The sequence below is a fragment of the Colias philodice genome, chromosome 11, assembly GCF_061535455.1.
Source record: "Colias philodice isolate Cphi_HAF_F1 chromosome 11, ilColPhil1 Martin Lab GWU primary, whole genome shotgun sequence".
NCBI lineage: Eukaryota > Metazoa > Arthropoda > Insecta > Lepidoptera > Pieridae > Colias > Colias philodice.
In genome coordinates this window covers 6,141,543-6,157,500 of record NC_143096.1, presented here as the reverse complement: position 1 = coordinate 6,157,500, position 15,958 = coordinate 6,141,543, and the positions used below count along the sequence as shown (strand labels likewise).

General features: G+C 32.6%; 2 protein-coding genes across 5 annotated transcripts in view; both read left to right on the top strand.

The window, feature by feature from the left end:
* The window catches only part of sif (guanine nucleotide exchange factor still life), an 80,567-nt gene that overhangs the window by 26,710 nt on the left and 37,899 nt on the right, over positions 1-15,958 (top strand). For all 4 annotated transcript variants that reach the window (XM_089700839.1, XM_089700838.1, XM_089700837.1 and 1 more), the window contains exons 19-20: positions 143-343; positions 3,070-3,202. In XM_089700839.1, coding sequence (XP_089556965.1) covers positions 143-343; positions 3,070-3,202 — 334 coding nt within the window. The remainder of the gene's footprint in view (positions 1-142; positions 344-3,069; positions 3,203-15,958) is intronic.
* lin-28 (protein lin-28 homolog) overlaps positions 1-15,958 on the top strand; it is a 73,843-nt gene that overhangs the window by 48,678 nt on the left and 9,207 nt on the right. The gene's annotated exons all lie outside the window — the stretch shown is intronic.

The window sequence follows — 15,958 nt, the reverse complement described above, 5'->3', positions numbered from 1 at the left end:
GGCTACATCGTACAAAGGTTACTAAAAGCTTTATACGATATAGGAACATTTTAAGAGTGCATACATTAAAGAGAGATTTATTGTTACTATTTTTGACATTAAATGTGAATGTTTTGCCGTAAGTTAAAAATAATGTGTGTAGTTTCGTGAGCGCGTCCCGTTGCGCGTCGTGCATCGGCGAGTCGGCCCGCTCGGCGTGGTACCGGCACTCGGACGGGTGGCGCGGCGCCCAGCCGCCCGGCCCGCGCCGCTCGCCCTGGGACTCGCTGCCCAGCCTGCGCCACGAGGGAAGCCTAAACGACTCCGGATATAGAAGCAATCGCGCTGATAGCTTCGAACAACGGTAAGCGTCCAATATGTAATAAAATTTCATTTCAGTTCTCGTGTAAGTGTTTTATAAATCGACGAGTGTGTTCTACCATTTTCAGTTTATAGCTTGCTATCTAGAGGATATTGGATAGTCCACTATCATTACAGCCTATTTTTGTAATAAATTGGCATGAAAATTGGTTGACCCTTCTATTTGTACGATATATTTTATCACTTTACTGTTATGTGATTTTATCCTTTTGACATATTTACGGCAGTGAATGCGGCCAGCAAGGATTTCAACTGACAACCATCATTATAGACGCCTCAGCGATCGAGAGTTTAGCCCATTTAGTTGAAGATCATGCCCGAGGTCTAATCTCAGTAACAAGCTAAAAAAGAAATCAGACGTAGAAACGGGATTGTTGCAATTCCATAACTTGAAGAGCACGTGAAGCGGAATAATAGGTCCTCCTACGCCTAATCTCGCTTTCACATTCCCTCTTATAAATCGCATTTTTTTCTCGCAATACGTTCTAAATAGGTCTTTGAGTTAATTCATGCCTGTATTACGTATAAAGGCACCATTTTCGTTTTTAGACACATTTTATTGCGGAAAAATTCATTTCCTACAGACATAAAATAGAATTTGACTAAAAAACTACAGCTGCAGATTTTCCTGAAAATCAATTTTGTTATGACCTGTGACGTCCGCGTTGAATTACTCATTAAACATTCATGCTACAATTATAAAAAGTAAAAGAGTTTTCAAAATGAGTATGAACGTATGAAAATTATATTTCTATTCCAATATTATCATGAAGGTACTTGTAAACTTGAATTTCATTGTATTGATGCGCTTCTGGGAAACGTCTAAACTTTATCAGAACCGCAAAACTATTTTCTTAATTAGCATTATGCCGATACTTTTGCTACTTTCTATTCAAAGTCTTTTCACCGTCAAATTATAATTTATACTAACTTCTGGATTATTAAATATTGTGTTATATTTTCTTAATTATGTTATCATAAGATTTTATCGAAAAGCTTATCCGGAAAAAAAATTATGCATGGAAAAATTTTCTTCTTTTTGCGCAGTGCTGTAAAAAGTTGTTCAATGAAGGATATAAAATCACGTAAGTGCCGGAATGAGGAGCTTTGGTGGAAATAATCACCGGTTATTTGCAGCAAATCACTGTAATAGGTACTTGAGCCATTTATAATACACTCCATTGAGTTAACGCAGTAATTTCTACTGTACTCTCTGATAAATGATGATGCAAATTACAATCGAATAGCTTGTCATTTTTATAAAACTACCATATATAAAAGTTTTATAAAAATAATAATTTCCTCATACTTATTGTAAACTCTTATGTACGATGTAGATAGATACATTATCATCAGTTACACCAATATTAAATTCTGTCACTCATAACTAACATAATAACATTTATACTATAATAATATTTTACAAAAATGTAACGTAGGTATCTTAAATTCAAGAAATTCAAACAGGGGTAAACTCACTAATCGATAAACTTCTATGTGGTAACTTATTATGAGTTGACAAATAGTCCCCCTCGGCTTCGATCTTTAATGAGAAATTAATGACAATTCCCTGGTGCTAGCCGATCCGCATGACTCGATTATTACGTAATAAAATATCTTCCTTGAATTCTGTATACGTACGTAAGCAATAAGACCCACATAATTCGTACAATTATGTTTTTTTCCGTTTATTTCTCCAATATACCAAATAGTTATTCTGCTTTCGTATATCTATAAAGATAAAAACACATCGGAAACTATTAATGATGAGTATAACATGTAGCTATTTATGAAATGTATCAGTATGTCGTACAAGTTTGATATCTATCTAACCTTGTGTTTTATGTGTACATTCTGCTTTATGGCGACCACCACTTTGAGGTAATGAATAAGGCGTGTTCTGAGCGCTCTTTCCTCGTAACCAGCATTGTACATCAGTCGTAAATCCTCCGCACTAGCTCATTACAAGCGAATGCTTGTGGCGATTTTGCCTTTGCGTAACAGTTGAGATTACTGAAGCTGAAATTTCGAACTCTGGCAAAATCCATTTTCATCACTGGCTCAATACAGACTCCGCAAATTAACTTTGACGTTGCTTTCAATGCCTGTTCATTGAAATGATTCGGTGAGACAAATGACAAAAATAAAAAGTGACGAGTTAATATTATAGATCCTTTTCCTCATACCACTCCACGATATAGAAATGTTTCGTATACATCGTTTAGCGTACATACTCCAAAAGGTACATATTGACATTGCACATCGAACGTCTATAACGTTTTGCAATTCAAAAGTTGAAGGATTTTATATATTTTTAAATTAAATGCATCTAGTTTATATAAAAGTATCAAATATACCTACTTTGAATTTGAGCATAAGAAGATGTCTGTTCATATAGACAACAAATAGGTAAGGGAATAGTGACGAAGCAAGATAAAATAATAAAAATTACTATTACAATTATTTTCTTTGTGGTAAATCCACATTTTTATCATCATCATATTATGTATCCTCTGTTTGGTCATAGGCTCCTAGTGGTTTTAGCCACAGTCTACTTTGATAGATAGGTTCATAATAATTAATAAATTGATATCACATTCATCATACTTCTACTAGATGTTTTTCCCATTCTACTGGTTATTTCCCACACGATTTTCCCTCAACAATTAGATCAGGACTATCGATGGTAAATCCAAGTCCTTGTTGCAGCGGTGTATTCGATCGGCAAGACAGCATCCGCTCTGAGTACACGAGCGACCGGGAGTCCACGCGCTACGGCATCGTGCAGCAAGCTTCCATCGATAGCACGGATTCCAGAATATGCTATTTGACGTCTAGTGAGGTAAGTGAATGATAGATAATGAATTTTCTTTAGCTATTGCAGTGTACGGACTTATCTGATGTTTAGAGGCATCGCCAACTCTTAGCTTGAAATCGGGAATGTATTGAGATGTTAAAATACCATATGTTTATCGTGTTGGTAAGAAAATGCAGGCGACAAAGTACAAATTCTGAAATCGAATTTTATATGTTATCAATCTAGGTCACTACAACTGAAACAGAACAAATAAGAAAACAATCATTCAAAATAAATTTCAATTTTTATGTAAAGTAATGGATTTGTTAGAGTTTGCGTTACTTAAAAATTCTTTACTTTACTTAGATAAACCAAGAACACTCTGAACACTTTAAAAAGTTGTTAGGCAAAATTTAAAAACTACCTTCTTCTTGAAATATTGATAAAAAGATAAAATGAGACGTTAGCGGCTGTTGACAAAAATAACTTACACACATAGTCACTTTATGTAATATGTATATGTGTTGGTACTATATATGTATATAGCACTGTCTGATAAGCAGTAGGCTGTAGGCTATTTAACCCTTTGATGTGCTCTGAAGCGGCTAACATCATCATTGTTAGCTATACTGTGTGTATCCAAATGAAGCGATCGTTAACGCATCATTGGAATTGTTAATAGTCATTCCTGATTATTTTGATATTAATTATACATCTATAAAGGATAAACTATAAAACTTAACCTAGATAAATAACGAGATTATAAAGATTATTTCACCCTTAGAGAGTGACATATTTCTAAAGATACGTTTATGGGGATATTTTTCTTTTGTTTTTATCCCGGATCATCCGATCCTGACTGAGCTGGCGCGAGGGGAATCTAACAATTTATAATTTCATTTTTATAATACCTATAATAATCATATTATAAAAATAGAGTGGATTAAAAATATAATATGAATACGTATTTGTGGATCAAAACAGCTGTATCAAATATTACTTTAAGATTTTAAAACCAATTATAAAAATTTTATATAAAAAAAAACACATAATATAACGAGAACAAAGCTTTTAATCAATGGCATAAGTATTTTATTATTTGAATGTATTTTGTTATTCATAATTACTTGTAGCAATCTGATCTAAATAATATCTGAAATTCAAAACAGCCTTTCAAAATAATAAAGCCAATTTGTCAGCGAGTTGATAAAAATAAAAACGAACAATAACGGAGTTACTGCTAGTGATCAATAAGTAGGTACTCGTTTAAACAGCGTGGTATATATATTACTTACTAGAGAAATAGTATTTACTTCGATCTATAATCTATATTAAGGTTTAATATTTTAACAATCAGCACGTTAGTTAGAAGCCTTACAACGTACTGCTCAAGTTTCACATTACATTATAACGCTGGAAATTCCCCAATAATATAACATCTTGGTATCAAAGAAAATTTCACATAAAACTTAAATAAAATAATTTATTAATATTTTAATAACGTATATGTTTCGCTCATGTATTATTAAAATACATAATATTTCTTGTCACAAATGAGTGTATTCAAATAATAATATTTTGTTAGTAGAATGATGAATAAGAGGCAATTGTCTGTTAATTAATTTTTATTGTATGAGATTGATACTCGAAGTGAAAAACTTGAGTATGAAATTGGTGATTGAACTTATAATTAATTTTTATTTGTGTCATTACTTTAAATACCTTCAAAAGAAAATATAAAACCAGTATTTGTGTTATAAATTGTTCTCTTTTTTCAATTCATAAAGAATAAGTTTTTGTTTGTAGGTATAGGTATGATATGTTATCAAACCGATTTAAAATGACATGAAAAAGCTTTTAAATTACCTAACTTATGTTAATTAACAAGCTATGATTGAAGTACAAGATATAAGCATAGGGTGAATCTTGCACCTTTTATTATGCACTATTTGGAGCAAGCATAGAAATGTAGCGGATGGGTATAGCGTATAATATAGCGTATTATAGAGTACAGAGTATAGAGTAGGAGCGGATTGTCAGGGAACGGTCGTGCGAGGTCGGCGCTCGTCGCCAGGGCCTGCGCAATGAGCAACGCTCGCCGATGCGCTGAAACTCACCAATCGTATCCTGAACGTGGCATAAAAATATTATTTGAGGTTATATTTCTAATTTCCTGTGACACGAAAAACAAACAAACCGTGGATTCCGAACTCTCACACGAACCCCTAATTAGACGTGTCGAATGTCGCGAAGGAGAACATTGAATCGAAAGTTGAGACGTTTTGTTTGTGTAAATACAAAGCTATTACTGTCAAGTGCACGGACAAAGAAGACCCCGACGGAGGCGATACGTTACGAATGTTGATAGTAAATTCGTTAATTAATGTTAATTTTTATCATGGTTGTTATACACATAAATTATAGACTGTTTAGCCAGTTAAATGTTAGTGTTGTTGTACAACATATCTCCCGATTGTGCGTCGAGTCAATTGTAGAGGCCTAGACTGGATATAAATACATCGTTTTACATTAACGTAGTGTTCTATTTCTTATATAAAGTATTAAGGTAGAGTTCCTGCTTCTGTGTTGCTTAATCCACCTGTGATAAAAACTTAATTGTTAACTGTAATATTCTATTAAAGATAATAATTTCTCATACTGCCAGGCTCTGTTAAATATTTCTAAATAGTAAAAAAATCGTTAATGGAATTGAATTCTTTATTAGAGTATAATTTCAATGTCGTTGTTGTGGTTTACTTAGTAATATAATATCATAGTACAATGAACAGTTCAAATTTATAAAAATATAAGTCACCAAAATGTTAATATGGTAACTGGATGGGGGCCATCAAATCGAAGAGCGCTGTTTTTATTCAGGTAATTTAGTACAAACTATATTTTTAATTAGAAATGTTACTATTTGTATCTGTTTTGTCAAGCATAGTTAACTGTCCTCTTTTCTCCTTTCCTGTGCGCGTATAGCCTTGAAAACGTTAGAAATAGTAGAGCAACAAATTAACATGTATAATTTACGTATGCGAATATCATCTATAGCATATTATATCTAACAATAACAAATTCGTTTTATTGAATGCTCTGATATTAAACCTTGACATTAGATTGTTATTGGCCTAATGAAGTAAGCAGTTGAATAAACATTTTTGCATCAAACATACATTAAGAAGTATTAGCATAGTCAACAAACAACACAAACATCTCACATAACAAACAATTCATTAATAATAATTCATTTCGTGTATGTAGAAGTATGTTTTTCAAATGAATTTTATGCAAATGATTATTTATATAATAATATAGGCATATTATACAAGATATATATGACATTGTAAAATAAAATTATGCTTTCATTCGTTTCCATTATATTAACATGCCTACTAAAATTATTTAATAACCTTTTAAAAGTCTTTCATTAAATCTAAAACTGCGTTGTAATATAAATAAGGGTCATCAAAATATTAATAGATTTTTTTCCATGCAATTCGGAAATAAATTATATTAAAACAGAATATTATTGTATATTCTGTTAATAGCATTCTGAGGTTTCATTTACTTTTTGTGAACTCTAACTCGTTGAATCAAAATTAATGATGGAAAATACGTTTAAAATGCTTATGCGCCTCATAGTTACATTAAAAAATGTAACTACAAAGTCATTGTGTTTAATATAAAAGCATAAGGCTCGTGACAAGATCTACTGAAACGTGTTAAAATAATCTCACAAAAGAAGTCACTTCGTTCGACACCCCATTATTCAATCTTAATAGATTCTAGAGAGCCAATGTTTATTCTCAACCACGACCGCAACCCCGTCTGCCTTACGGGCACTGCAAATTGTGTCAGGGTCGACTTCCTATTGATCTCGGTTCTTTCACTCTGACACTCGACCCTTCCTGTAAATTCTGTAGTTCCATAGTTAAAAATACACACCTTTATAACATTGTTTCGCCTCACTTCAATTTTATTTTACTGGTATTTGTGTGCATTCAAACAAAACTTGATCGTCAAGGTTCAGTTCGTTAAGCAGAACTTACGTTTAAATAACATATAAACTGAATTTATTAAAGTAACTAACAAGGAAATATTTACCAAAATTATTTGTTCAAAAGCACATTTTAATCGAAGTTAGCAAGCAATAATAAATATATTATCAATAGAGTGTTATACTAAATTACGTTGCAAATTGACAGCTTACTTGGGTAGTTGGATCCTGGAGCGGTATCCCATTTACCCTATCCTCATTACCACGTGTCAAAAATTAATGAAGGCCTGTCGCACCAGTCACTTCGTTTTAACACTTTGAAATATGAATACTTATTGAGTATAATAATATATTATCCAAAAATAAATTCATATTTCTCCAATACGTAACACGTTTTTTGTACGGAGACCCTTTTACGAAACGAGGTTGAAGAGACCTCTGTCTGTCAACCTCCACATTTTAGCGATTTCATTAATTATTCTTACACGCGAATATTTTTTCGCTCTGACTTATTGTGTGTTACATAAAATTCTAAAAAGCTTTCATATACCTTTCGGTCTTAATAATACGTAGTCTATATAATGGTACTGCTTTTTATAATATATGAATAACATTTTCTGGTATCGTCAATTATTGATTATAAAATAATAGTAAAAGATTTTAAAACAAAACTAACTTTTAAATCTATTTCTCTTTTATTGACCGATGAAAAACTTTTCGTTTGCACCTAAAAGATGTACCAACCTAAAAAATATCATAGGGAATAGCCTTTTTTATAATATATATTTCAATAAAATAATACGTAGGGTCGTAGGATAAAATTTATTATGACTATTTTAGCTCATCCCCAATAAGCATTTTAAATAATCTTTTAAATATATTAATCTAATAAATGACTTCTTGTCTTTTTTGCTTCATCAAATGGAACACCAAAAATGAATGTTACGTTTGATAGTGAGCTCGGTGATGCTTTTAAAGTTATTTGATTAGTATCTTTATGATCAACATCTTTTATCTTATCCATGAATCTAGGCCATCTCACCTCTGCCGCCTAGACAAAGAGGTGGTGCGCTACAAAACTTAACTTATTTAAATATTAGTTTTTTTCAGAAAAATAACATCCAAAACGACAACAGTATTTTTTTGTTGTTGATGGTTGATGCGAGGTTAGATAAACATTTCTGATAATTTGCTATTTCCTACTAATGGATTCCTTACGGTTAAATAAAGTTTTCTACGCTGTTTAAGTAAAAGCTTTTAGAAATATAAGGCGTTGTTTACTTCCCAACTGTTATTAGCTGGCTCGGACGATGTCGAGGTTTCTATTTCTCTTACAAAAATATATACATGGATTACTTTAAGCTCATCCTGAAGAAAGTAATAAAATAAGTTTTTTCGTAATGATTCAATAAAATATTTAAACATTTCAAGATTCCGTTAACCATTTGAAAACATTTTTTTTTAAATAAGTGCAAATATAATAAATATTATGGTACAAATATGTACATATATTTTTAAAATTGCCGTATTGTAGTATTATTACGTTTTATAGAAACTATAGCATTTACTTTAGCTGTAACCTCTTTTCTGTTCGCGGTCGGAAGTAAAGTCCCTATTGTTACTACGTATAATAGCTGGCGGGACTTATATATTTTTTGTTAAAACAACTCAGCTACTTTTTCATAAATAAGAAAACGTCATTATACTACGTCAGTCATAAGTCTGTTTGAAACATTAAATGTTTAAGTAAAATTAAAGAAATCATCATTCAGAACTTTTATTGGAGTCTCTTTTTATGTAGATATAATTTTTATCTGTGTAGAAAATGAATAATACACAGATCATGTGGAATAATACAATATATTTCTCATATTTAGAGTTTTCACTTTATGCCTGTGAAAAATATTAACTCCGTCACGTAGATCTGTTTCCAATGCCTTTTAACACAGATTGCAATGGAATAGTGCCGATCGTGACGTTGTTACTCTGAACGGAGCTGACAGAAGCAGTAATGCTGGTGACATTCTCACAGATGTCGCGTCGCATCTCCATTTGTGCAGCGAGCACAAGGGGAGTGTGAGAGGGACCTATAAAGCCTCACGCCTGCGCTTAACTACCAGCTCTATATTCACATATAACATGCTTTCATTTCATTTGCTCTACCAATTATATGTGCCATAATTGTTAGACGAGACAAGTGTCAACGTATATTTCATTAATTACATTTGCACAGTGCAAAAAATAAGCAGCGTTGTTACGATTAAATATGTATGTGAATGAAATGTTGTACACTGATAATTTTATAATACATACACATGCAGATAATACACAAATAATAGAGAAACAAATTTTTGACTATATTATATTCTTTATGATAATATAACTATGAAAATATTTGATTAAATGTATTAAGTGCATAAATGGGACACTGTGGATTTGAAAATGAATATCATACTCCAATAAAATTACACATTGACATCAATCAATATTACCCCACAGCGTTATCCAAGAATTTCGTAGGTAAATAATTTGCAAAGTACATTAACCCGGAGACCACTTACAAAATCTAAACGCATTTCCCTTACTGGTATTTTCTTTTCAAACGCAGGCTGCGAATATTTTCCGCGTGAAACAGCTCACTTCACGAAAGAGGGGTTTGCGCCATTACGTCTGTGCCATAATTAAATAAAGTATTTGCATCAAAACATGTTTTGCATTTTAAGTTTCTAAGTTATTTATTTTATTATTTAACATGAGAAACAGATCACATTTCCCTTCTATCTTATCTTATTCTAATTCAAACTTAAATTCGTATTTTATAACATTTTATCAAGATAAATGTGGCATTATTAATATCTTATATTCTTCACATTTCTAAAATTACGAAGATATTCCTAAATAGAAAAAAAAACCCATGTTAAACATAAAACTAACATTAATAAAGTATCCATACCTTTTCAATAGTAGGAAGGAAATGAATATCAAGAGCAAATACGTAGGAATTTTACGTTTGCGTTAGATACATTTTCAATATCTATAATCTGTTATTTTCGTTTCGTTTCCAATTGAGTAATATAAAATGTTTATTTATGTTTTATCTTCACGTCGATGATCTAAACTTTTTGCTGTGTTACCTATGTACAACGCAAAGTACTTTTTTTATTTTTATATTGTCATATACAGGAATGATTTCATGTCGCTGCTATCAAATCCATCAATAAAGATACCAATTAAATCGAAATGTGCGATTGGATAGGGTAAAGTAGAGGTAGTATAGTCCGAGGCGCATAAATACTGGTACAGAGGCGCCATGGCGCCGCCCGCCCTCTGTCGCGCTTGCTCCAAATCGGACGATCGTTTCTCTCCGAGAAGTAACGATGTTTGACGATTACGGCCACCCTCCGCGACGCGTGCCGGATCCAGTCGCAGTGAGAACCGCTTGGGCGTTGGAGCAATTCTGTGTTACCGGTGCTCGATTATGTAACTCATAAAGTTATTTATTTATGAACTGAAAAAAACATTCGACCGCGGCTTTAACTTATACCGATGTCTATTATAATTGATACTATGGATTGGGCTTTATCGTAGTACATGTGCTAAAGTGATGTGTACCTACGCCTTTACTCGCGGTGATAGACGTCATCTGAACAGGTTTATCGTTTCATCAAAAATTGTTTTAATCATTCATAACTGCCCGCTTATCAAAAGACAAGGGATAATCGAGTTGAGTTATTAGTACAATTATTTTATGTTTTTATTCTGGTTTTAAATTTGAAAAACACATCGATAAGTTCAATTCACCAAAATTAAGGAAAGCAAATACATTCTACACTCATTTCATATTATCCATGGCTATTCCCTTATATTATTCTTTTATTATCTTATCTGGAGAACAAATAGAACTAAAACCAATGGATATTTGGCGCAATGCAGGACGCTACCTTCTATTTAAATATCCACAAAGTTAAACATTTTTATTATAAACATTTTTCTTATTGCTTGCTCGTTTAATTATTTAATTTATAAATAGGTTATACTCGTTTAATAATTCAATCTAAGTAAAATATAAATGGAACTGTAAAACAATAAAACAAATACTAATTAATTTTATTATTTGTTAATGTAAAATAAGATATAGGTAAAGAGATGCGGACTGTACCTTTTCTATTAAACCAATGATACGAGCCTAAATATACAAAGACAGAATTAATGATCAGATTGGTACGTAAGTGGTACTTCTTTTTTGAAACCTTAATAATTTGGTTAGGTATAATTACATTGGACAACGAAATGTATAAAAATGATGTCTTTTATTTATTTATACAATTTCTTATATTAATTAATATTTACTGATTTAAATTCAATAATATTTACTGACTTAAATTCAAAATCGGTAAATGTAACATTACTATGCAATTATAAGCCGATAAATTGTACTCTCTTCAAAACGTTTATCTTTTAAGGTAAAATAGATTTAGAACGTTAACAGATATTTTTAAAAGGGATATCTATAAATTATTAAAAAAGGTCTACCAACTCATATTAAAAAAGTTCACATTGTAGATATTAATAGATATTTAAATACAAAAATGTTGGTAAAATTGTTCCATTGGGTATTTATTAGTGTTTCGAATTATTAAATTGTTTTCAACGTTCTATCAGTAGTATAAGTAGAAGAGATATAATTTTTAGGATTAAAAATATTATGAGATTTTGAAGTTCTATGTATATATTACGTATATTATGCCGTATACTCGAGATATATTTTGAGTAATCATGCTATCCGCTGCGCCAACTTGATGAGTCCAAATGTGATGACACTTTACCACGATGCGGCCCAACTCACCCCTCAGGGATTTACTAGCTCTTAGCGTAATTAAAATGTAAAAAATATAAATTCATAAATTTAATGATTCTCCATAACAACAGCAAATATTTTTCATCATATAAAGGACAAGTTTTAATTTGATTTCTTATTCAAAAAATTAATTCCATTTCATTTAAAAATAAACTAAAAAAAATATTTTGTATCTTGTACCAAAAACTAAAATTTTATTTGAATCTGGATTTCGTTGCATTTAATGTCATTTTATTATATTATTTTGATATAGGTACATTAAATTTTATCAGTCCCCCGTATTTGCCTAAGAAGCTTCATTAGCACTCCGCTTACATTTGTAATACTGTAATACGTAAAAATAATATATATGTATATTTTAAATAAAACACAAATAGCAGAAATCCACTGATATCAACTGACATTATGAAATATTTTAACGCAATGTGTCTGCCCTCTGACGCTTACGAGCAGCAATATACATCATGATAACTCGTAAAAATAAAAAATAGTTTCTCATTTCTGGAAGGACATGTTATTTAACCCATAAAAATAATGGATATAACAAAATTGTAGCATATGGAGTGATCTTACAAAAGATAAGGATAAAATTTATTAAATGCGATTGTAATGAACGTCGAAGCGTTGTAAATAATTTATCGTTTTTCAATATAGATAATTACACTATATTAAACATACCTACTCCTTTTCGTTTGTACTAATAACTCAACTTTTAATAATAATTAAAGGGTAAATTGTATTAATTGAAGAACATTCCTAAAATCAAGAATAAGTAAAAACGTGAAAATGACTTAAACTAAGTTTTTATTTCTCAAATAAAATGGATATGAAGAACATAATATAAAGTTGAGTTGAAGAAAGGGGAAGCATAACAAAAGCGAAGGAAGGAGTCGTAATGAGGTGACGCTCGCGACCCGGCCGCTGACGCCGCACCTCGCCAATGATGGTGGAGACGCACCGCGCGCCGCCGCCTCGATGTGTGCGTGCGCCGGAGCACCGCGGCAAGCCCACGTCGGCCTCCGCACCGGCTTCCCTCTCCGGGAGCGGTACCGTGATGCACTTGCGTCGCCGTCGCCACAAGACTGTGCATTTTGGTGAAAACCTTCTTATGCAAGTATGCGCCGATCGGGCTCACTTGGCGGCTTTGGGGGCGAGAATACCAGATATATCGTTTTGCCACAAAGCTCACACGGGAGTAGAGAAGGGTGACGCGCGCTTTTGCTGTGTCGCCCATCATTGCTGTTTAGCTTCAGGTACATTAGCAGCCCTCACTTCGAACGGTCGTCCAAAACCACGCAGGGAAAGAAGCGGTGATTCACACTCGAGTGGTGGGGAAACCGGAGAAAAGGGGGAAGGCGGCAGCGAATCGGCTGCGAAAGAAACTAAACGCAAATTAAAGCACCATCATCACCACCATCACCATCATCATCATCACAAAACCCACACGTGCCCTTATCACGACGTAGCTCCGCCTCCTGAAGATGAGCCAGAAGAAAAAGCTATTGTGCCGAAAAAAACTGTATCTCCATACCTTTATATTCCAAGTAAATTAGAACCGAACGTGCAACAGTTATTTAGTTTTATTGAAAGCGTATTGAGTGCATGGGCTGCCGAGGAGGGACTCACAAGTACCGGAGAATATTCAGAGCCCGATGAGCGAATAGTTCGTCGACGGAAACTGAATAAATACAAAAAACGTACAGATGTCCTGAATATTCGGCGTATTGTATACGAAGTTTCAATACTACAGGGCGCTAAATTACTAGGCAATGTCCGCTTTAGACATTATCACTGGAAGGGTACTGCACAAACATGCAATGAAACTTTTTTGACAAAGGTAAGGACCTCAATTTGAATATTTAAGCTCTAACGTATGAAAATAATTTATTATACATATTACTAAAGCAATTACACGTAGGTATAGACCTACGAATATCACTTCTACGAAGAGCTACGATATTCGTAGATGCTTTTGTTGGATCACAACGAATAGTTAACTACTATAAGTGTGCTTTAAATTTATGTGATTGTTAAATATTTAGGATATTATGCTCTGACCTACTACTACTGCCTATAACTTTAATACTATCGGGATATTGGATTACGAACACCTGAATCGTTTATACGCTCAACAATGCAAATTTTGTAACAATCGTAGAATAACCTATATACGATACCGCAATATCCATATTATTTGCACAAATATATGCTAAAAACTGCGAAAAATGTATATTAATAAATGGAACCTGTTGTATTCTTGTATACACCACGCTTTTACCATTCCAAACGGAAACTATCTAAACAATTGAACATTTCCATTGTTGGAACAACTACTGGTTTGAGGTTTTCTGTTGCGTTTATTTTTGCAGCTAAACATAAATCATGATAAATCTATGAATATAGCGAACGGTGACCTTATTCTAGGTTTCACCGTGAGAAGCTGCAATTTCCCTTTTTACTAATGAGGCCTTTTATATTTCCACTCTGTGGCAATGCAGAAGTGTCTCAATTTGCATTAAATGACTATTCTTCGAGAACAAATTCACGTTTAGCATTAATCTTTTAGGATAGTTTCAGTTTTTAATATTTGTGACTATTACGGGCAATAACTGCACTGCAGCAACGAAGCTTAGCAGCTTGGTTTAATTTTTTACATATTTGCTACATTTAAGTTACATAAGAATCGTGTCAAAAATTGTATTATGTTGCTTGCGACGAATTCAAGCTCTACTTAAAAGATAAAATAAATATATTTTTTTAACTTTCGAACACTTCTGTCACCTGCTGAATGCAATGTTTATATGTTTATTAAATTGAATAATTGGCTCCGAATTAAAGCAATCATTAATAAATGTCATTACTAATTTCAAGCCAAATTACTAAACAACGAAACTCTGCTTAGCTTGCATTATTTATTTTATTCGTACGCTTCTAAATCCAGGTTTAGATTTTCGAGTATAATATGATAAACTATAATATTATGTTAAGTAAAAGTTTCGAAACTACCTCTTATGGAACGAGTGAAGTATACATAAGTATACCATTATGTAGTTGTGGTTATAACTTACCGAGACTTTGAGATGCCGAGCGACGATTAATTTAAACTAAATTTAATACCTCTTTGCACTGGTCTTCTCTTTAAAGTTTAATAAGATTTAAATTGCTATATAATTAATACAATACGATAAGGTAACTAAGCACTTTACTAAAGCTGATTACAATTCAATTGTTTTAATGAAAGTGTAACATCGTTATCATTCAAGTATTATTATAATTGTACTTTTTCTGCCTTGTGTTTAATGTTCATTTTTGTTTTTAAAATGTTCCTTCATTTTTTTTTGTATGGACGCTATCTTCTGTCCCATATTCATTCTTTTGTGCTATCACGGAGACTATGCTCCATTACATATCAAATTTTATTATATGATGTACATATTTTTAAGAGAAAAGAGGCGAGAGCGCCGGTGGCGGCGTCAAGGGCCATCGAGCCGAGTGCACCCTGCCGTGGCCCGCATGCGCTTCAAAGCAATATATTCTTATTATTTTTAATAATAATTTATTGCTTTTGAAAGTTCTAAAGATAATCTCTATTAAATCAATAACGGAAAGAAATTCTTCGCGTAATTTATCATTTCCAAGTAGGATCCAGTGGAATTTCTTATTTCATCTGACTGTAACGCTCAGCGTCGAACATGTTTTTATTCTTGAAAACTTTTTTCCTAAATGAATTGGATTTATCAATAAGCTTAAATTAAACCGTACTTATAAAACAATTTCGTTGTCCATACATACCAACAAGGTAACAATTTAAAGTCCTAGAAATGAGGGCAGGACTGGCGGTAAATTGCTTTACACCGTGGTACACAGCCAGAATACATAAACGTAGGTATAGCTTGCCGTCTTGGCAACTTACAACATTAAAAATTATGCCCAAGTACGTATT